At 37.4% G+C, this 22,468-nt stretch overlaps 1 protein-coding gene, 1 long non-coding RNA gene and 3 other non-coding genes across 8 annotated transcripts; all 5 read left to right on the top strand.

Moving 5' to 3' along the window:
* Positions 1 to 180: 180 nt before the first annotated feature.
* LOC110006431 (uncharacterized) lies at positions 181 to 15,828 on the top strand. Of its 4 annotated transcripts, XR_016043162.1 has the most exons (5): positions 181 to 490; positions 5,903 to 5,969; positions 8,387 to 8,464; positions 10,385 to 10,793; positions 15,259 to 15,828. It is a non-coding gene; the product is annotated as an uncharacterized LOC110006431 (long non-coding RNA). The 4 variants fall into 4 exon arrangements; XR_016043163.1 differs by lacking the exon at positions 10,385 to 10,793; XR_016043164.1 differs by lacking the exons at positions 10,385 to 10,793; positions 15,259 to 15,828 and adding an exon at positions 8,926 to 9,126.
* LOC148780094 (zinc finger BED domain-containing protein RICESLEEPER 2-like) lies at positions 1,855 to 5,894 on the top strand (the record flags this gene model as incomplete). The annotated part of the gene is made up of 4 exons (XM_088849661.1): positions 1,855 to 2,165; positions 2,226 to 2,294; positions 2,343 to 2,661; positions 5,623 to 5,894. Coding segments are annotated over 4 exons (948 nt in total), but the record flags the coding sequence as incomplete, so codon positions are not given.
* On the top strand, positions 11,718 to 11,799 carry LOC148780093 (small nucleolar RNA R38). The gene has a single exon (XR_016043490.1). It is a non-coding gene; the product is annotated as a small nucleolar RNA R38 (small nucleolar RNA).
* Positions 12,172 to 12,253, top strand: LOC148780092 (small nucleolar RNA R38). Its single transcript, XR_016043489.1, has one exon. It is a non-coding gene; the product is annotated as a small nucleolar RNA R38 (small nucleolar RNA).
* Positions 15,829 to 16,346: 518 nt separating the features above from the next.
* On the top strand, positions 16,347 to 16,471 carry LOC148780091 (small nucleolar RNA SNORD14). The gene has a single exon (XR_016043482.1). It is a non-coding gene; the product is annotated as a small nucleolar RNA SNORD14 (small nucleolar RNA).
* Positions 16,472 to 22,468: the final 5,997 nt, after the last annotated feature.

The raw sequence follows: 22,468 nt of genomic DNA, 5'->3' as shown, positions 1-22,468 counted from the left end.
GTGGGCTAGACCGCATTTCTACATATACAATCCAAAAAGTGTAGAGCCTCTATCTTAAAGATTAATGCAAGTAGGTGTTCCATCAAAAAATAATGGAAAGTATCGGGCCAAATGATTTTTACTAGAATTATTATTTCTAATTTTTAAATTCTATTTATTTATTTCATATTCATGATCTTCGTGTTAGATATTACGTATCTTTAAAAATTAAATCTTATAATCCATCTCGCCCTACCTGCCGTCTCTGAAACTCTCTGCCTCTCTCTCTCTCTCTCTCTCTCTTTTCGATCCCACTGATCGATGCACTGGAACCTCGGACCTTCAAGTTGAACGCGTTAATGTCTATTACAATGAGGTCAGTCGTGGAAGGTTCGTTTCCAGAGCTGTTCTCATGGATCTTGAGCCCAGAGCCATGGATAGACAGACAGTGTGCGCACTGGTCCTTACGGCCAGATCTTCAGGCCTGATAACTTTGTGTTTGTTCAATCTGGTGCGTTTAGTTGTTTCTCTGCGACGATGGAACTGTGTTTACAGTATTTTTAACTGTTACTGTTTCTGGTTTCTTGGAGCTTGTTAACGTTGTAATCTTTGTATTCTATTGAATTTCTTTGATAATCTCACATTCATTTGGCCTAATGGGAAAAACCAGAGCGTTATTTCTTGTTTTGCTGCTTATTAATGGAACTCAAGGTTGTTTATCTGGAAATGAGGTATCTGTAACAATCTGGGGCTAGTTTTGGCTAGGGTAATTGAGACACCAGCTTTAAAATGAGTTTACTTCACTTTATTTAGAATACTGGGGCTTTTTTCTTCTCTGTATTGATTTATCACTTGGTAATGATATTTACTTGCTGCAAAATGTTTTATTTGCTTTATTTCAAAGTGCATGGCTTAATTTAAGCCTTATATGTAGGCTATGCCTATTCTGAAACGTCTTTTGCAAATCTATTGGACGCCTTGGCTAAGAATCTTCTTCAAAACACTTGCAATGAATGGATTGTTCAGCTAACCCTCCAAGAAACTTCATATCTGCTTGATATTGCGTATTCTATGCCATTTGATGGATTTGTAAAGGCTTTATCTGGCCAAATCTCCTTATAAGTTATAAATATATCTTTCATTCCAATTTAGGGATTTTTCGATGTATGTAGCAAGCTTTCTGGAATTATCAGTCCAACATTTTTCGAAAATTGATATATACATAGATGGATTAAAATCAGTTGGTTGGTTATCTGGTTTGGTGGGAATCTGATTTTGATATGTGGGATTGGATTGAAATTTGAGTTGGGTCCTGGTTCTTTTAGTTTGGGCTCTTTCTCTCTCTCCGCACATTTCTGTCTATAACGATATCTATCTCTCTGAGTATTGTTGATTGTTTTACTAGAGTGCAGCTTTTGATATAATGAACACTTTGTTAAGCAGTAGAAACATGGGTCTTTGTCTACAAGAAAATGGACATATTACTTGGCTGAATTTGAAGTTCTTTTCAGCTGCACTTCCTTTCTCACAATGCCATTCTTTACTTAAAGGTTAAAAGATAAGGCTCTATTGGCGGTTCATTTCTGAGTATTGTTGATAGTTGATTGTTGATTGTTGATTGTTTGCAGTTCATTTATTTAGGGTGAGGTACTGTTGATTGTTGTATGGTATTTTCCTTTTTTCTCTTCTTGTATGCATGACTGAAGGCTGTCCAACCCCTAATAAAGATTTTTAAGAGTTAGCATCACTATGTCGTTTTGCAGGTTAATTGTTAACAAAGATGTCTGAATTTAGTGAGAATGAGAACACCCTAGAAAGCCAAGTGGCTCCAACAGGTCCAATATGAAGGAAGTTAAGATGTAAAGTTTGGAATGATTTTATGGTTCTAGTAAAGCCAGGTCTAAGCATTGTACTCATGTCTTGGTGGCAAATAGTATTGATGGGACAAACCACTTTATTCATCATATTAGGGGTTGTCTTAACCGTCCATATCAGGATTTGCAACCATCATTAGCAGAGGACGCTGAAATATTTAAGTTTGACCAAGAATTTAGTTGTAAAGCGCTTGCAAAGATAATAATTATTCAAGAATACCCATTTCGTCTGGTTGAGCACCTTGCTTTTAGCGAATTTGTTAAGGCCCTTCAACCCAAGTTTAATATGGTAGGACGAACTATGCCGCACTAGCCCTTGCTTCTTGCTTTCGAGCTGTAGTTTATTGGCTTTGACAAGACTTGGCTACCTAGCGGAGCGAGTGCTTTGATGCTACACATCAAAGCAATCGCTTCTAGCCATAGTAGCGAGTGCTTTGATGTGTAGCCTATGCGGAACATCAAATCGTTTGGAGCTTTGCAACAATAAAAAATGAATGCATGGCTATACATCAAGAAGAAAAGAAAAAGTGATTTTTATGTTTTAGAGAGATCGAATGGTCGAGTGAGTCTTACCACTAACGTTTGGACATCCAATCAATCTCTTGGATATATGTGTCTCACGGCGCACTATATAGATAGTAATTGGATTTTAAGAAAAAAGATCGTAAATTTCAAGTTGGTACCATATCCGTACTCAGGTTTAGTTATCTTTGATGCAATTGAAGGATATATTTTTTATTGGAATTTGAAGGATAAATTGTTTGCTATTACTATGGATAATTGCACTACTAATGATGTTGTTATGAAAAAATAATTTTTTTTTTATTTTGAAAAGCTTTTATTTGGAGGGAATCACTTTCACATGAGATGTTGTGCGCACATTTCAAACCTGCCTAAATTTCTTCAATACATGAAATTCATGGTAAATAATTAACTATGGCATTGGAGGACGTGTAGATATTGACACCAACTATGCCGTGCGAAAGATCTTGGGCAGAGAGATTTTGCATACTTAGAGCTCTCTCCCTCTCTTTCTCTTATTTTGTTGTTTTTTTATCCTTTTTGATGTATAAGGAGGTTTTATGTAATCATTCAAGATACATCTCTCTTTGATATGCTTTGGTGTGTTTGATGGTGCTGTTTGATCTATCTGGACAATTATTCATGAGTCTCTCTCTCTTTGTGGGTATTTTGAATGGGGAAATGTTTCTATGCTTCCCCTATAGCATAGAAGTTCTATCCTCCCTTTACCATCCAGCCGTCCAATTTTGATCAAGAGAGCCACTCACCGTTTGATCTTAGATTCGACGTCTCAAAGTATTTTATTTCTAGTTTTTTTATATAAATTGTATGAATATGAAATTTGGTACGTGCCATCTTCTCATTGGGGCACACCTATAAAAAATATTAAAAATAAATTTTCGATAAAATATAATGACCAAAATACCCCTTGAAAATTTCAGGGGTATTTTAGTCATTTTATTTTATTGAAAATATTTTTGTATAATTTCCGCTAGTGCGAGTTTAATAGAGGAATGGATGTGCAAAATTTGGTGTCAAAATAGTTTAGAGAAAAAAATTAAAAATAAAATAGTGTAGAGACGTGACATTGTGATTGCGGCAATCTTAGCCCTCCATTCAGAATAGACGGTTGAATAAGGGGGAGGATAGAACTTCTATGCTGTAGGGGAAGCATAGAAAGCTTGCCCTTTTGAATGTGTAATTCTAGTATGTTTTATTTGAAGGAATTTTAAATTTTCTAAAAATTAATGAACAATTTTTTTTCCTTAGTTCAAATTTGAAAAGTCTGAAGAGAAAGTTGATAAAAAATTATAGTAATACTTGGGCCGAGCCAGGCCCAATAGGCTTGACAGGGCCTTTTCCGGTCCAGACTGGCCCTTTGTATGCATTTTCGGGCCTTAGCAGGTGGGCCTGATTTAAGTATGAAATTCTGAGCTTTTGACAGGCTGGGCCTTATCAGGCCTATTTCCGGCCAGCGCGAAATATTCTCGGGCTTACCGGCCTCGGGCCTGGCCGGCCTGGACCCGGACCATTGGTGGCCCTACTGGTGCATGGTCTTTTTTGGATTTTTTTTCATGGTCTTATGTTCATCGGTTTGAGTTTAATGGGGCAAATGATGAATATAATTGACAGGCATATGTCTGAGTAGACTATTGACACTATGAGGTTCAACTCAATATGAAGATCTGATGGCCCACTTACTTTACATTGGTTTCTTCATGATGGCAAAATTCATTTCCATGTTGTATTTTGTTCATCTGTGTTGTGTTTTTTGTCTTCTCATGTATGACTCATTCTAGTTCCTATGTGCATTGTCTTTTTGTTCATCGTTCATCAAACTGTAGGTTTGTGCTCCTCCCACCTCGCTATTCTTGATTTTAAATGTGGCAATTTGCTTGAAAATTCATAACGGTTTTCGTAGTAATTTCATTTGTGCTTTTTCTAGTCTATCATTATTTGCTGGTCATTTTCAAATCTTCCTTGAAATATGCTATGGGACATTAATGTGCCCTTCTCTAGAACTTCATTGAATAGATGAACTTCAATGAGCCTTTAGTTTACAAAAAAGGTAAATGATGAACGTCATTGAATAGAACACATCTGGAAGTCTCTGGATGTCATGTTGTTCAATTGATTGAATAGGAATATCTGATGCCTTGCATATATTGTTACTTTATTTTACTCCACTTTCATGTGTCAATTGCTTGTTTTGGTATGTATTTGGTTCTATTTGTTTTAACTGGTTTAAATTGATGTCACATTTTGTGGTGGACTTCACTGTTGCTAATTTGTGTCCCCTTTTCTTTACTCAAAGTTCCCTAATGATTTTATGTCTTTGATTCTTCTTTTGTTAGCATGGAAATCCATGTCTTCTAAGGTGATTATGGGACTCCTATGCCACACTACATACTGTATACCGTTTGTATACTACATGTTGTATCCACTGTCTGTTTTCAATAACAGCTGGTTGCATACCACATGTTGTCTCTATTGTCTGTTTGTATCTAGTAGCAACCTATTTGTTCTTAGGTATTACTTTCATCTTTGAATGTTTGGCATGTTTTGTGTACCTTTATGTCCATCTTGGTGAACTTCCTTTTGTAAATTATTTCTTGTAAATTATTTCTTTACATCATATTTCTTGTAAATTATTTCTTTAAAGGACTATGTTTCTCCTTAAAGTTTAGTCTCGATAATTATTTATTGTATGGTTCAAGCATTTTTTTTTCTCTTAATTCATTTTCGAATATGGAGGTCTTCTGCCCTTAAGCTATGTGGATGATGATAACATGAAGAGAACAGTTATCCCTGTCTGATGCTTAAATGCTGATCTGGTATTGTAACTCTCATGTCTGCATTGGATATTATTGCTTCAAAAGCTGGCATGCACATGTTTTTCCTTTTTATGCATTTGAAGTTACATGATATTTTTTCATTTTATGATTTTTATTTGCCTTTGCAAATTTTATAAGGTATAAACCTCAACTTTTATGAAAATTTTTGCTTTAAAAATATTGAATTGTGTCATCTCCATTTAAATTTATTCAACTTTTATCTGGCTTTCACACAGTCAACTACTTGTAATATAGAAAAAGAAGCAAGTAGTATTGGGAATTACAAGCTCTTTGGTTGATAGAGGTACAAAGAGGCTCCATTTAAACTTCAACCAATTCCTTAACCGAACCTATTATGAAAATACCCTTTTAGACAGTTTTTAAAAAAAGAAAACCAATTCCTCAACTGAACTTCAGTTGCTCATCCCCAAAAAGCAGATTTGGATCATTATTTAGAGGATGATTTGGTTCTTCGAGGTGAAGATGGGGCCTTTGACATCTTATGTTGGTGGAAACTTAATGCATCGAAGTATCCTATTTTCTCTAAATTGGCTCGAGATATTCTGGCAATTACGTTGTACACTGTCCCTTCAGAGTCAGCCTTTAGCACATGTGCCATCTTTAAGTACTGGTCTTATTTATATATTTTTGATGCATTTTAGTTGTGGTAATTATCGGTTAATATTTGTGCAGCCATCAAGAGTTCATCTTGAATTGACCAGGAGATAGAGGGATGATTGCTTTTGGTGTGAGTATTCTGGTATGATTCTTACTTTTCTCTATTCATGTCATTCTTTAGTCTTCCCATTCTTTTGAGATCGTGCCAATGTCTATTTTTGGTATAATTCTTGCTTTTTCTTTATTTGTATAGTTGTCCAGGTTTGTTTGGTTTTGTTAACTATATTTGTTAGTTTTGATGAATTGGGTTTGAACTTTGAAGAATTCAGGCTCAGAAGCTTAACTGTGTGTTTACTGCGTCTGTGTATTGTTTTATGAACTGTGTGCTTAACTGTGTATTATTGTGTGCTTAACAGTTTGTAATGCACAGTTTGTAACTGTGTGCTTAACAGTTTGTAAGACTGTGGAATTGGATTTTATTCCCTAATTTCACAGTTTGTAATGCACTGTTTTATTCCCTTACTGTTAATTGTGTGTGCTTAACTGTGTTAACTGTCAATTGTGTTAACAATGTGTTAACGCACTGTTAATTGTGTGTGCTTCACTGTGGTAACTGTCAATTGTGTGTGTTAACACAGTGTTAATTGGTTTGATGAAGTAACTTTTACTTTGATGAAGTTAACACATTGTTAATTGCTTTACTGTGTTAACTGTCAATTGTGTTAACTGTCGATCGTGAATGCACAGTTTGTAATACACAGAGCTTTACTGTGTTAACTGTCTATTGTGGCAACTTTTTGCTTGTAATTCACTAATGTAACAAAGCTTCTAGTTATCTTTCGTAACTTTTCCTTGTAATTCACCCAGTTTGTAAACAATTACATAAATGCCTCTTGTCAAACCTTCTCGTATAAGCACAAAATCCTCCAATGTCTTAGGCTTGACCTTGCGTTTAGGCGTGGAAATCCTATGGGTTTGCAGAAAGGAGGTGTTTTTTAGCAGCTGATTTCTTGCCTAGGCCTGTTCTCGATTTCTTTCATTTGGGGGTTACTGAAAAGCCTCTGATTCATGAGAATTTTTAGTGGAGATTTCAGCTCTCTGTTTTTCTAAAGCTTTCTTCCTTGAATTCATGCCTTAGAAGCATCTCTTCCTGAAAATTTAGAGAGCGTAGCTCTGTCTTGTGTATAGAATTGTATGAAGGCTTTTGGTGTCATGTGAGAGATCCATTGATTTTGCAATTGCTTCCCTCAGCATCTGTTCCACTTCCCTGTTGTTTCCATGGGGAAATTTGTATGGGGGTCCTCTAATTCCCTACTTCTCCATGCATCTGGTTATTCTAAGAGGAACCCACCACACTTTTACCACGAATTCTATCAATTTCTATGGCAACAGTAATAGTAATAACAAGCATAACAACTTGGAAATACGCAAGGCCAGGATTATCTTCCCCATGAGTATCCTTAATGCCGCATTAGAGCTTTTGAACTTCACTTTAGATCTGCAAAAAGCATGAGTTAAGTGTTGCGGAGGTTTTATACTTGAGTCATGCTTGAGTTATGATCTGAGTTCTCTTTCCCAACATTATAGACTTTTTAGGTGCAGTTTCTATGAGACCCATAGCCATTTTTAATATATCGTTGAAGCCATTTTAAGAGAGACCACTTTTCACTCTTGGAAAGCTGATGATTCAGTGTCCTGATACCTCTACAGAGATGAACAAGGAGCAATATGCAAGTGATTTCATCCGTGGAAATGTCTGCAATGTAATTACAGAGAGAGTGGAGTCTTTGGTTTTGTGAAGAGAATGACATCTTTATTATCCATGGCTTTTTGTTGTTTTGAGTGGGTTCAGTTTCATGGTTTGTTTTATCTTGGTTTGGGACTTGAACTTGAGGGAAGCATTATTCTCTTGGGCCATCATTTTTGCGTGTTTTATGATTTATTAAGTCTCTTCAATGCCACTTTTTGTATGTGAATGCATTATTGGCCATGAGTCCCAAACAGTATCACCATCCATGAGTACCAAACTGTTGCATTGAGCCAACATAGATCGGGGTGAACAATCCACCCCACTGTTCCTGGTTTTGAAACACTGAACACATGCATGTGCATACACAGTAGCATGTTCACACATCCAAACACGTGCTTTTATCTTTTTTTCTTTTTTAGGAAGTTGATTGTATTGTATTAGGTACAAAAATTCTGCTCTCGAAATCAGTACCAAAACATGTTTTTTATCAATATATGTAATGGATGCTTTTTTATGCATATATTCACATATCCAAACATACCCTGAATCAAATACATAGATGTATGCTGCATATTGAAGCCTTGAGTGGGTTTTTTCAATATGCTGTTTGTCCCCACAGCTAAAACAGAGATTGTTGGCAGTGGTTAGCAAAAATGGCCTTAGGCCTACAATGATTTATAAATGCCTTAGGCCTCCAATGATCAATAAATAGAACAAAGAAAATAGTAGCATTAGTTGGATCACTATTTTTCAAATTATTCTTGTCAATATATTTATGGTTCTTTGTGCTCATTTCTTTCATTTTGCAGGCCTGAAGATCTTAGGATCCCCTTTGAGCGCTTTGGCCCTGTGAAGGATGTTTACCTTCCAAAGAATTACTACACTGGGTATCCTATCTTGCACATGATGGAAACATTTTCCTTTCCATATGATTGCTTCAATTATCTTATTTCAGCTAATGCATGGGGATCATTATGTCCTTTAAGCTCTTGTCAATACGTTACTTGATGTACCTGTTGTACAGGTTTTATTCATTGTCTGAGCCTATTGCTTGGAATGGGCTGCCCCTCTGATGGTTGGGGCTGGTTTGATGAAACTGTTGAATGATTAGGTGGTACTGCTTGGATGTAATTTTGAAGCAATAGTAAGCCAAGAAAACTTTAAGTGACTGAGAAGAAAGAGATTAAGGAAAGATTTGTAGAAGGAAAATGTTTTATGGTTATATGCATTTGCAATTTATTTTTATTGCACCAGTATCACACAGATTTAGTAAACAAAGCTCCTGTGTATTCTATTTATTTTTTAAGCATATAGATCTGCCTAAATTTCTTCAATACATTAAATTCAGGGTAAATAATCATCAATGCATTGGAGGACGTTTAGATATTGACATCAACTATGGTGTGTGAAAGAGCTTGGGCAAAGAGATTTTGCATAGTTAGAGTTCTCTCTCTTTCTCTCTCTCTCTTATTTTGTTGTTTTTTACCCTCTTTGATGTATAAGGAGGTTTTATGTAAACATTCAGAATAAATCTGTATGATTTGCTTCAGTGCGTTTGATGGTGTTGTTTGATCTATCTGGACAATTGTTTGTGTCTCTTTGTTTCTCTCTCTCACTTTGTGGGTATTTTGAATGTGTAGTTCTCGTATTTTTTTTAGTTAAAGGGGTTTTAAATTTCTAAAAGTTAATTAGCAATTTTTTTTCCCTTCGAATTTTCAATTGAAAAGTCTGAAGAGAAAGTTGAGAAAAAAAAATTATAGTAATAATTGGGCCGGGCGAGGCTCAATAGGGTCTTTTCCGGTCTATGCTGGCGCTTTGTTTGCATTTCAAGGCCTTACCGGGCATTAGCAGGCGGGCCTGGTTTATGCATGAAATTCCAGCCTTTTAACGGGGCGGGGCTTATCGGGCCTATTTCTGGCCGGTCTGAAATATTCTCAGGCTTTCCGGGCCTTGGACCGGACCTGGCCCCGACTCGGCCCATTGGCAGCCCTACTGGTGCATGGTCTCTTTTGGATTTTTTTCATGGTCTTATGTGCATTGGTTTGAGTTTAATGGGGCAAATGATGAATATAATTGATAAGCATATGTCTGAGTAGACTATTGACACTATGAGGGTCAACTCAATAGGAAAATCTAATGCGCAACTTACTCCACATTGGTTCTTCATGATGGCAAAATTTATCTCCATGTTGTATTTTGTTCATCTCTGTTGTGTTTTTTGTCTTCTCATGTACGACTCATTCTAGTTCCTATGTGCATTATCTTTTTTGTTCATCAAACTGTAGGTTTGTGCTCCTCCCACCGCACTATTCTTGATTTTAAATGTGGCAATTTGCTTGAGAATTCATAACGGTTTTTGTAGTAATTTCATTTGTGCTTTTCTAGTCTATCATTCTTTGCTGATCGTTTCCAAATCTTCCTTGAAATATGCTATGGGACATTAATGTGTCCTTCTCTAGAACTTCATTGAATAGATAAACTTCAATGATTCTTTAGTTTAAAAAAAAGGTAAATGATGAACTTCATTGAATAGAGCACATCTCTGGATGTCATGTTGTTCAATTGATTGACTAGGAAGATCTGATGCTTTGCATATATTGTTACTTTATTTTACTCCACTTTCCTGTCTCGATTCCTTGTTTTGGTATCTACTTTGTTCTATTTGTTTTAACTGGTTTAAATTGATGTCACATTTTGTGGACTTCACTGTTGCTAATTTGGTATCCCCTTTTCTTTACTCAAAGTTCCCTAATGATTTTATGTCTTTGATTCTTCTTTTGTTAACATTGAAATCCATGTCTTCTCAGGTGATTATGGGACTCCTATGCCACACTACATGCTGTATACTGTTTGCATACTACATGTTGTCTCCACTCCCTGTTTTCAATAACGGCTGGTTGTGATGAACCTCCATTTGCTCAAGAGAACAATGGTGGAGGAATGTATCAGCTCCGCTGTTGGTCTTTGAGAATGGATGGTGGAGACCTACATTTAATACCTAAACTGACCGTCACATGCAGTATGAATTACCTTTCCCTTGCAATAATCTTACTTCTCTTGCAGTTTTGATTGTTCAGACCTGCTTTGCAGATATGGCTCTTTTTACATGTGAGCATTGCAGGTGTAGAGAACATAAATATTAGAATTATCCCTATCTGATTCTTTGAGCGAGGGCCCATTTTGAAACTGAAGCACATTGCAGTAATCTAAAATGTGGTAATCCATTTATTTTATTTAGATTTGAAATTTGTGATCTGTCTCATTTCAGGTAGACCTTGTTTGATTTGATTCTGTTCATAACATATCATCTCACCTGAGTTGGCCGAATTTGATTTGAACTGATCACCAATTGATTTTTTTGTTTTGAATGGTTCCTCTGGCACATGCGTGGATGTAACAACTGATTTATTTAAGAGGGTCAGATTTTGGGTTTACAGTGTTTGAAAATTTTGGATAGAAATTCAGCAAGTCAAATCCTTTTTGACTTACTGGACTTGCTTGTTGAGCTGAGTTGATGTTGGAGGAGTTGGTCGGGTTTGATGTATGTTGCATGGATTCTTTGGTTTGGGTGCCATACCTGTGTCAGGCATGTATCAACACACGGCAATACAGTTTCTTCTGGATTCTTTTATCCCAATCACTACATTTGATTGCATCGTTGATATAGACTTTGATCTTCTTCTTATTGGATAGAAATGTGTAGTTCAAAAATCCTAAAAAATTCAGCCAGCTAATAAGTCATAGGTGATTTATTTGGCTACATATTATGAAATGGAATAGCAATAAGTGTTAGATTTTGTCGTCTCTTTAAAATATAAATATGGCTGTGTCCCTGAATCTTGTGCTTCTTGACATGAGGAATCTGATACCTCGTGCCCATGTCTGATGCTTACACAAGTACTTGTGTCCACAACATAGGACCTTACATTTGATACGCTGTTTTATGTGGGAACATTTCATTCTTCAATAATTAATTTCAAGTATGGATCGTCTGTGTATTGGTTTATATTGATTTGGTGAACTTTCTTGTGTGTTCTTTTCTTGGTGCTGTTTTTTATACTGGATTTCATTCTATTCAATATGTTTCATCTGGCTCGTGTGCACAGATCATTTTCAAAGGTGTAATTCACCTCCCATAGGTGTTGTGGATGATGAGAAGATGAAGAGAGCAGTTATCCCTGTCTGATTTTTGAATGCTGATCTTTTCAAATCTGACACATGGTGCTATTTATCTCAAGTCAAATCAATTTGGTGATTTTTTCTGAAAAGTTGATCACCTTCAGCTAATCAAACTACTTTAACTTCTTAGTCGAGGGCCCTTGTTGAGGCCAGTGATTTCTGGGGGATTGACTCGACGGGGCCTGAGTTTTTACTTTCATCTTTGAATGTTTGGCATATTTTGTGTACCTCTATGTCCATCCATCTTGGTGAACTTCCTTTTGTAAATTATTTCTTTACAACATATTTCTTGTAAATTATTTCTTTAAAGGACTATGTTTCTCCTTAAATTTTAGTCTCGATAATTTTTTCTTTTATGGTTCAATCATTTTTTTCTCTTAATTCATTTTCGAATATGGAGGTCTTCCCCCCTAAGCTATATGGATGATGAGAACATGAAGAGAACAGTTATCCCTGTCTGATGCTTAAATGCTGATCTTTTCAAATCTGACACATGGTGTTGTAAATCTCATGTTTGCATTGGATATTATTGCTTCAAAAGCTGGCATACTTATGTTTTTCCTTTTTATGCATTGGAAGTTACATATGGTTCTTTCATTTTTATGATTTTTATTTGCCTTGGCAGATTTTATTAGGTATTAACCTTAGCTTTTATGAAAATTTTTGCTTAAAAAATGTTGAATTGTGCCATTTCCATTTAAATTTATCTCAACCTCCCAGTGTTTCAAAAAGCGCTAGGCACCTAGGCGGTCGGGGGGGTTCAGGCTACCCAGCGCCTAGGCCGGTGCCCAGAACCTGGGCAGCCTAGTATAATTTTTTTTTTTTTTTTTTTTGGGTTTTCTCGCTAAAATAAGCTCTAATGGGTTTTAGGTTTCAAATTAACCTAGAACCCATAATTTTGGCCCTTTAGTATTTAAAAAATGACCCAAAAATATTCTCAAGGAGCTGCATTTTCGCCCCTGGGTGGGGTGCATGCCCTGGCGGCTGCCTAGGCAGATTCAGGTGGGCGCCCAGGGGTATCCTCCTAGGCGGCTGCCCAGGCGCTGGGCAGTCTGCTTTTTGAAACTATGCCACCTCCTATTGTGAACGTCATTACTAATTTCTGTTATTGCAATCCAACTACCTGTCATTCTTCATGGAATGTTAATGTTGGTAGATTGTTTTGGGCTTTGTTTCTGTGCTACATATGGTATTGTTCTGATTTGATGCCTTTTGTTTTCTCTTTTCAGCACAATCTACAGGTCTTCGTGATCTAACAAGTATTTATTTGTTTTTTTATTGTCAAAAAATATTTTCTTTTTCATCCATAGGTTCTTTATTTAGATTCTTTTAGGGAGTTTGTTTTTTTTGTTTAATTACGCTGATTGACATTTGCTCATTTGTGATCTTAAAGTTAATGAAATGCCAACATTGGAAATTGAATCTCATAAATGTGAAGCTGATAATTGAAACTTGTAAGAGTTTGTGTCTTTTGAGCTACCTGCTGTCAAACTTATTTTTCCAAACTTTTGCTTTCTTGTCTTTGATACTTGGGTTCTTGTCTGTATGCATTGTCTTATTGGATTTTGATGCTCACATTATCACAAATGCTGACTCTTACCTTTTGTATTTCCCATGGGTTTTTCTGCTACTATAGGTGTCCTCTACAATTAGTTTCTATTTTTGGAGAAAATTCTCTTTGGGGACTTTATTAGTTGTTTTGTGTTGTTTTCATTTTAATTTACTACAGTGGAGGTTATACCAGCACTATAGGCACTGGATGCCCTTAAAATTAAGTAGTTAGTCCTGTTTATCCTGTCACTCATCTCTTGGTTTTGCAACAAATTCTAATTATTCTGCCTTTGAGGTTGATTTCCACTTTTGAGGCTATTTCAGGTATGGATATGCTTGCTGCTTTATCCTTTTTTTTGTTTTCTGTTTTTGAAGTTGTGTACACTTGGTTTGAAGTTGGTGACTGTTATGGGGTCTTTCAGGAATTTGTTTGATGGGAAGGTGCACTATTGCAATTGTGGCGGCCTTTGATTTTGTCGTGTTTAGTATGTTGTGCTCTGCAGGCCAATGATGTCAAGCTTAGTGGCTGAATAAGAATACTTTTCTTTGCCATGTTGAAGTGCATTTTACTAGGACTGTCTGAGGCCTTGCAGTCATTTTGAGCTCTTGCTTTTCATTTTTTTTTTATAATTCCATTAATGTGATTCTGGTATGGTTGTGTTTACTACACCAGGTTAAAAGATATTCATTGGACTGTCCAATGAATAACCTCAACTTAGTGCAAAGGCCTGAGTGCCTATTCTTTGTAGCCCTTTTTGTCATTAATTGGTCTGTCTGTTTGCTCTTGCAATGTGTTTCTTTCACTTTTTTGGTCTTCATGACAATTGTTTGCTTTGACTTTGTATGCGTTCAAATGTTTTTGGCACCCTCATCGTCTACTTGTGTGATTCATAAACTCTGTGATCATGTTCTTTTGGGATATGGAGCTATATTCGTTTATGGATTTGGTTATGTTATTCTCTTTAAATTTTTATAGTAATTGCATTATGCATATGGTAGTCTCTGCTAATTGAATTGTATTTCTTTTTGTTGAAGATGTATGGGCTATTCTGCTATTTGCTGCTGATCGTATGCATACGGAAGACTAAGATTATACTGTCCTAATTATGATGTCTTTAAGTTGCATTTCTAATCAAAGCCATATCATATCTGGATTATGTGTGTTGTTGCAAAACCTTGTTATATATCATGCAGGTGAATGTCAAATGCATTGGCCAAGGCTTCAGATCCTTGTAGAACCTGTTTTTGTAAATTACATTTACCATGCAGGCCAATGTTAAATTCAATGGCTGCATACAAGTTCAATTCTCTTTTTCACGTTGAACTGGATTTTACTAGGATGGTCTGTGGCGACGAATAAATCTTGCTTTTCATTTTTGTGTATGGGGTTACTTTTGTGCTCGTAGTGTGAAGGTGTTTGTTCTGCTCCATTACAAAATGTTCTGTTTTTATTGAAATAACCTTAATAATTGTCTTAATGCCTGAGTGCTTTTCCATCTCAAGTATTGATTAGGGGTTTTAGGTTGACAGTCACTACGTGCTCCCCTCGTTTTTATGGTGACAGTTACTATGTGCTCCCCTGGTTTAGCCCTTTATGAAAAATACATGATATGTAAGAAAAGTCTAAATCTTGGATGATCTTTTGTCTATTGTTTTTGTTATTTTATAGATTTTTGTAAAATTGAGTCTTTTCGATGATTGAGGCCATTTTCACGTGTGACAAATTTTAAATCTTGGATGGTCATTTAATCTATTGTTTTGTGATCTTCATTCATAATTTTTTTGTAAAATTAAGTGTCTTGGATTTGGGGCTGTTTTCATTTGTAATCTTTATTCCTCTTTGAAGTTTGGCATTTTGGGCTACACTTGTAGAACTTCATGAAGATTAAGTTGTTTTCCTTGTTGCCTAATTTATGAGCCATTCACTGATGCCAGTCGTTCTTTTGCACAGCCCAACTTACATGAGTATGGCTTCAAAGTTGGAACCTTGACTTCTCTCAACTGGTTTGTTTCGGTGGTAGAATTTGGTGAAATATGGAGCTCTCTTCTCCAGTCGTTGGGTGTGCAATATTGTTTGCACATGATAATTGTTGTTTATCATGTTGTTATCTTGCTGATTTTACATATCCTTGTGTTTGGTCTTTGTGGGGGGTTAATCAATCTTAAGATGGGCTGTTAAGATGCATATACACAGCTCTGATACATCTTTTGTTCTGACAACTAACAAGCAAGATGCATGAATGAATGATCTTGTCTTGGTCTGGTTTGTCATATAAACTATAATGGTCTGTCACCGCTGTCTGATTCCTTAATTATTGTTGGATGTGCTACTTGTCAGTACAGTAAGAGCTACCGAACTGCTTGACTGGCCTGCAGGCTTTTGTGCAGGGTTCGCTTAACCTGCAGGCCGAGCCTGGGCCAGGCCTTATTGGCCCATTTTTGTTTTGGACCAGGCCGTGGTCACTATCAGCATGGACTGAAATTGTATTCTGCAAATAGCCTATACCATTTGTTAACTAAATTTGAGCCATTCATTACTAGACTTGTAGAAATGGATGGTGCAAGGCTCTGGTGAAGAGACCCAGAATCTAGAACCTGGTAGGGTTTAGCAATGAAACTACTCTATATAAGGGCCTCTATGCCAATAGCCAGGCATCACAGTTAATTATTCTTATGTTGTTCGTTGCTGTGCTTTCAATGTTCCTTTTAGTCCTGATTCTTAGGGTTTGTCTTCAGAGATTGTTCTGGGATTTTGTTTCCTCGTTAAGCAAGAGGTTCTCTCTTCACTCTCTGTTCTCTAAAGATTTTTCATTGCATCTGATTTAAATTTCTCTGTTTCAAGATATGTTGTATTATCTATTGAGATACACATTTCAAGTGTGTTTTTTTTGTCAGGTTTTATTCGTATGATTTCTTCAGCTCTTTGTTCTAGTTTTGTATATCAATTTGATGATTTTCTAGTTATTTCCTTTTTCATGGGCTTGATCAGATCTTCCTGTGAAGAGTGATATTTGTTTATGATGGTTCATTGGTTTTGCGTGTCGAGGATGATAAAAGAAAAGGCTTGTTTCTCAGAAAAACATTTGCAGTAGTTGCCTAAGAGCTTTCGTCATGCCGGGCTTGAGAGCTAATGCTGCCGAACTCTTCCTTGGATGTTTGAGACACTTGTACGCCAGTCTTTTCTTTTTGCCTATTAAAAAGGTTTCTTCTCTCATTTCTCTCTCTCGCTCTCTCTCTCTCTCTCTCTCTCTCTCACTTGCTCATGGCTGTTTTTTTCGCTTTTCATAAACTCTTTTTGCTCAGGGGCTTGAAATGGCACTGATCTACCCAAAAAAGAAAAAAAAAATCTTTTGTTCCTGTCGTTATCTAGCCAATATGTGTTTCTTTTCCTATAGCTTATTATATATTTTGAAGTTAGACGAGTCTTTTATTCTTTCTTAGCTATTCTAGTGTTGCCATCTTGGGGAAATTTTTATTATTGTGAATTGATTTTTTTGGAGTTATTGGTTGCAATGCGAGTTTTTGACTAAGCATTCCTGTTAGGGTTCTTGCTGTATCTGAAATATTTTTGGTTTTAGGTTTTGTGATTTTTGAACCTCAGATTTTCTGCCCCGGGCATCAGTAACATATGGACGGAAAGGTGTATGAAAATCTTTGGGGCTTTATTTGGGAAAATGTTTCAGATGTATCTAAATGTACCAGATGATGTAGTTAATGCCATTGGAACCTTAGATTATGACTTCGCCAATTTGCCATATTGAGATTTTAATGCTTCGGTGTGGAGAATAAAGATTAGGTTTTTTCGAATTGTGTTTGTGTTTGGTTTGTTTTTAATGATGATTTTACTGTTCCCTTCAGTTTTGTTACATTACCATGAATGGGTCTAATCACACAGAGAGAGGACTAGAATATGAAACATGGAAGGCTATCTGCCAGGTGAATCGATGGACAAAAATGACGAGATGATAATTCGTGTGACATCTACCCCCCAACAAATGGAGAGAGGCCACCTTCACAATGTCAGCATGGCAAAATACTGGCCCCTTGCTGCCAGGCTCTGTTTTGCCCGTTTAGATTGTTTATGATAGGTCCATATATCACAAAAGGCAAGAATTACAAAAGGAATAGAACTCTCGTCTATATTCCTTGAGTTTTTCGGGGTTTCACTCGTTAGCACTCTGCCATGCTGGACTAACTGGGCGAGTCCAAGCGGACTCTCCGAGTTTCTAAACACTGTTACTACTCGAGGAGACAATGAAGCTTATAGCACTAAGGGATGTGTGCCCTAGGCAGATGTCAGTGTCTACAAGTTAAAAAGCCAATTTCGCATCTAGTGGGGAATCTCTCTCTTGGATAGAGATTTCCCACAAACCAAATGTACCATGAAGGACGAACAAAAAAAAGAAGAATAGAACGGTCAAGTTGAAATTCAAGGATAGTTTGAGAGGGAATCCAAGAGCTGGGATAGGTGGCTTAGTGAGGGATCATTAGGGGTCTTGATGCCCTACTCAGGGCCTCTTCGGTTTTGTGGCTCACATGAGGCGGAAGCTATGTCCTTGTTTTGTGAGTTCAGATGTGTGGAAACTGGACTGGATAAGATGAACATCGAGGGAGATTCGAGCAATGGTATAGATAGCCATGACACGTACATAATGTTTTTGAAGAAATATGGTATCGTTTTGGAAAGCTTGGGATGAAATTCAGCTAGGTATGGGGAGAGACTGATGAGAAAGATGATAGATTAGCTAGATAAGGAGTGTCAAAATCCGATTTAGTGGTGAATATATTTTGAAATTTGCTGATAGTCTGGTTGCATATAGCCTCAAATCCATAAAGAAAAAAAGAAGCCCACACGTCATAAAGAAAACAAAAAAGCCCACACACAAGTTTCATTCAAAGGAAGGTAAGAGAGACCAGACACTTTCATATCAGTTCTTATAAATGAAACTTTTTTTAGCAAAAAAAGAAAAAAGAAAAAGGGATACAGGTCTAGTGACTACTTATTCCAAAACATGACATTATCAAGTCTCCTTCTTCAGAGAGCTCTTTAAACTTATTTCAATGAGAACAATGCTCATCAAAAAGCAAGCATGCCATCAAAAATTTATGTTATATTGTAATATTTCTAAAATTTCAAAGTTTTATAAATATCAAACAATTCAAGAGAAAAAATCAAAGAACTACATCATTCACAGCTCATTTTTAGAGTACACCTTAGGTCAAAATATAGTTGTACATACTCATTAGTATAATTTTTCACAGCATTTTCCTAAACTAGGAAGCTGATAGGATGTCAAAGTACCCAAACTTTCACGGTTGATATTTTCCTCTTTTATGAAAGAAACATTACAGTAGGGTAGGTTTCTGATGAAGGGAGCGGTAGAGAATGAAGATGGCGGTGAGGTTTCTGATGAAGGTCGTGGTCCTGTGGTTTCTTTTAGATTCAACCCTAGTGGTGGTCTATTGTCGGGGGTGAACTTTCCCGTGGTAGGTTCTTTCTCTCCACCCTCTACTGACATCTTTGGCCTTTCTGATCGGCCTAGAAGAAGCTGGGGGTTGTCCTATGCTCCTAAGGTTAAGATCATGGTAGATAAGAAGATCGTCTTTTTCTTGTGCTCGAAAGAATATTTTGTTGCGGCTTTGCACAATTGTTTTGTTTGTATTAGAGGAAGACTTCTGTCTCTTGAGCTTTGGAAACTTGCATCCCATCTTTCTTATTTGCGGAAGGAAAGTCTCTAGATCCGGTTATCTGGTATTCCCTTTCACGCTTGGTCCTTGCTGACGTTTAAAAAGTTGGCAAATAAATGTGGTGAGTTTTGCGATATTGATAAAGCTGTTTTTGATGGTGTTGACTTGTGCTTTGTCCGTATCTGTATTTGGAAATTGTGTGGTATTCCCATTCCCAAGTTTGTCAGGCTTCAAGTGGGCCAGGAGTCTTTTTTTATTTCAGTCACGTGTGAATTGAAAGAAAAGGGTAGTGGATCTTCTATTATTCAAAGAAATGACCCAAAGTAGCCAGAGGCGGAGATGGGATGGCAGAAAGTTGTTTTCGTCGATGTCCTCATGTACCTGCGAAGCCTATTCCAGGCGGTGTTTCCCGGCCATTGAATAACTGTCGGATTCCTAGGACATGGATGAGGGAATTTCAAAATTTAAAAATTCGTAAACAGTGGATTTCTGTGGGACATTTTGCAAATTCTCAGGTGACTTCGTCGGCGAATGTTTTGGATAACGTTGATGGTTCAAAGCTGATTTCATTGACCGCGCGTCCACCTAAGTTAGACCATAATTTTGATATTAAGGTAGTTGAAAAGGTGGGTGGTGAATCCCTGCACCAGGGATTTATATCTCAATTTGAAACGTTTGAGATGACTGCAGGTAGCCATGTGGACGCCTGCTCTTTCCCTGTGCAAGCATGCGTGAAGGAGGGAGCCTTCTTTCCCATTCTTCTGAAGAGTCTTCTTTCAGCAGGGTATAGCCATTTCTTTAGGGCGAAGTTGGTGGCTGCTGCTCTTTCCCTAGCTGGTCATCGTCTACGTTCGTCGGTGGCTCTGCAGTTTGTTCTTGCGGTGCTTAGCATTATGTATCCTCTTTGGCATTGTCGGGCTGCCAGGAAGAAGAGCCCCTCCGTCAGGCCATCTTTTGATCCGCTCATAATCAATCCTTCGGCTCTGGTTGTGGTGGATGAAGAGGCTATCCTTATTGCTATGATGGATGAGGATGTTGTGGAGTTTCCCCCCAATGCTTATTCTAGAAGTCAATGGAGGCTTGGTGGAACCAAAAATCGCTGTGGAGGATGCTGATGCAGGAATGGTGGAACCTGGGAATGCTGTGGTTGTTGCGGATACTATTGCGCCTCTGAACGTGATCCCATTTAATGAGCGACCTTTACTTCACTACTTGTTAGCAGTGCCAGCTGAGATCTCGGACCTTGTTCTTGCAGTGTCCGTTTCTCCTTCTACTGATCAGGGGCATCCTTCTAGAGTTAAGGTGGCTGCTATTGTTCATGACAATGGGATGGACTTTAATTTTCCAATTGGAGTTGTTTTCAAGGATATAATGGATAAACTTAGAGCTGAGTATGCTGAGAGCAATGCTTCTGGTGCTGGGCAGGGGTCCGTCGACAAGGCAGGCAAGAATGTCGCTCTTGGTGGTTAGATATCTCCCTCGAAGGATGCGACCAAGAAAAAGAAGAAAGGAAAGAGCCTGATGAAAGGCACCAGATCGTCGGCTCGACTGATGGCTCAGGGAATTTGACCACCAGGTATTGTTATTCGTGAAGCACATGTCATTGAACTTAACTCTTCCTCTCTGTCATTATTGGACTCTGCTTTCGATGAGGTTGTGGACATGGAGACTTTAGACGATGAGGCTATGGAAGTGGAGATGGAGACAGTGAGGTCGTTTGACTTCAGCGGTGATGGGTCTAGTTCCTCCCTCTCTAAACCTTTTTAATGCTAGTTCTATCTTGAAAATTCAGAGGTCTAGGTGACCTCAAACGTAAGAGAGATGTTTTTTTTTTGGTTTGCAAATATAGACCCACTGTGCTTATCCTTCAGGAGACCAAACTTCCCAGTCCTAATTTATCTGGGGCTCAAGAAGTGTGGGGTCCTGGAGCTTTAGATTTCGTGGGGCTGGATTCTGTTGGGGCCTCTGAGGCTAACTTTCAGTGGGGTCTGCTAAATGTTTATGGTCCCCATTCTTTCGATCAAAAAGTTTCTTTCATTTCTGATATGAATGATGTTATGATTTTAACTTTATTAGATGGTCTGAAGTGAGTTCTAATGGTGGGGTGATCAATGCATCTATGCGACTATTTAATCAATTTATTGAGAGCCATGCTTTGCTTGATCTTCCAATTTCTGATACGACTTTTACTTGGACTAATGGTAGTGTCTTAAATTTGTCTATGTTTAAGACATACTCTTGGTTTCTGGGAAGTGGACTGATTTGTTTCCCTTGGCTTCTGTCAAAGCTCTCCCTAGACTCTCTTCTGACGATACCCCTTTGCTGTTGTCTTCTAAAGTTTGGTTGGGGGGTCTTAAACCTTTTAGGCTAAAGATTGGCTGGCTGCAGGAAAATGAAGTTATTGAGATTATTAGAAGTACATGGGTTAATTTGATTTCCCTTGGCTCTTTAAATTTTCAATTACATAAAAAGCTATGGAATATTAAGCATAAGCTCCTGGTTAGGAAAAAAGATAAGGGATTCTCTGTTAAAAGAAAGATTGATGAAGTGCTGAGGTGCATAGAGGAGATTGATGACACCATGCAACAGACTGAAATGTGGTATGAGGAAATGGCTTTGGCTATAAGTGTAAAAGTTAATGAGCTTCAGAATCTCAGAAAAGTGGAAGAGGTGTATTGGAAAAAAAAATCTAGGGTCAAATGGATAAAAGAAGGTGATTTGAACACCAAATTCTTTCATGCTACTGCTAATGCCAGGCAACGCAAGAATGATGTTTCTGGTCTTACTATTCAGGGTGTGGAGCATGACGACATGTAGGTATGTCCCAAGCTATTATTAGTCACTTCCAAAAAGCATTCTCCTAAGAAGTTAATGTTTTGCCTAATCTAAGTGGGGTAGGTTTCAAAGTGTTTCCTTCCAATCGGTCTACTATGTTGGATAGGGACAATAGTATGGAAAAACTTAAAATTGTGGTATTTGCATTACTGGGTGATAAGGTCCCTAGTCATGATGGATTCCCTCTAATCTTTTTCCAAAAATTTTGGAATTTGATTAGTGGTCAACTTTTGAAAATGACTAGCGGTTTCTTTCGGAGAGGGTATCTTTTTAAGGGAGTGAATTCTACCTAAATTGCTTTAATCCCTAAAAAGTCTTCCATAGCCTTTTTGGATGATATTAGATCCATTATTTTGTTGACTAGCCTGTACAGAACTGTGGCGAAGGTTTTGGCTGAATAGCTAAAGGTGGTTCTTCCGTTCATTATCTTTGGTCCTCAATTGGGCTTCATGAAGGATAGGCTGATTTCTGACAGTGTCCTTATTGCGCAAGAATGCATCCACTCTCAAATTAAAAGCGGGTTACTTGGGGTAGTGATCAAACTTGATATGGAAAATGCTTATGATGGGTTGAATGGAGCATTTTATTAGAGGCGATGAAGAATATGGGCTCTAGTAAAAAATAGAGACAGTGGATCT

Source organism: Amborella trichopoda, chromosome 10, assembly GCF_054954075.1.
Source record: "Amborella trichopoda isolate Santa Cruz 75 chromosome 10, AtrichopodaSantaCruz75HAP2 v2.0, whole genome shotgun sequence".
In the NCBI taxonomy this organism is placed as follows: Eukaryota; Viridiplantae; Streptophyta; class Magnoliopsida; order Amborellales; family Amborellaceae; genus Amborella; species Amborella trichopoda.
Note: the sequence above shows the minus strand (reverse complement) of the source record. Positions and strands in the feature narration are given on the sequence as shown.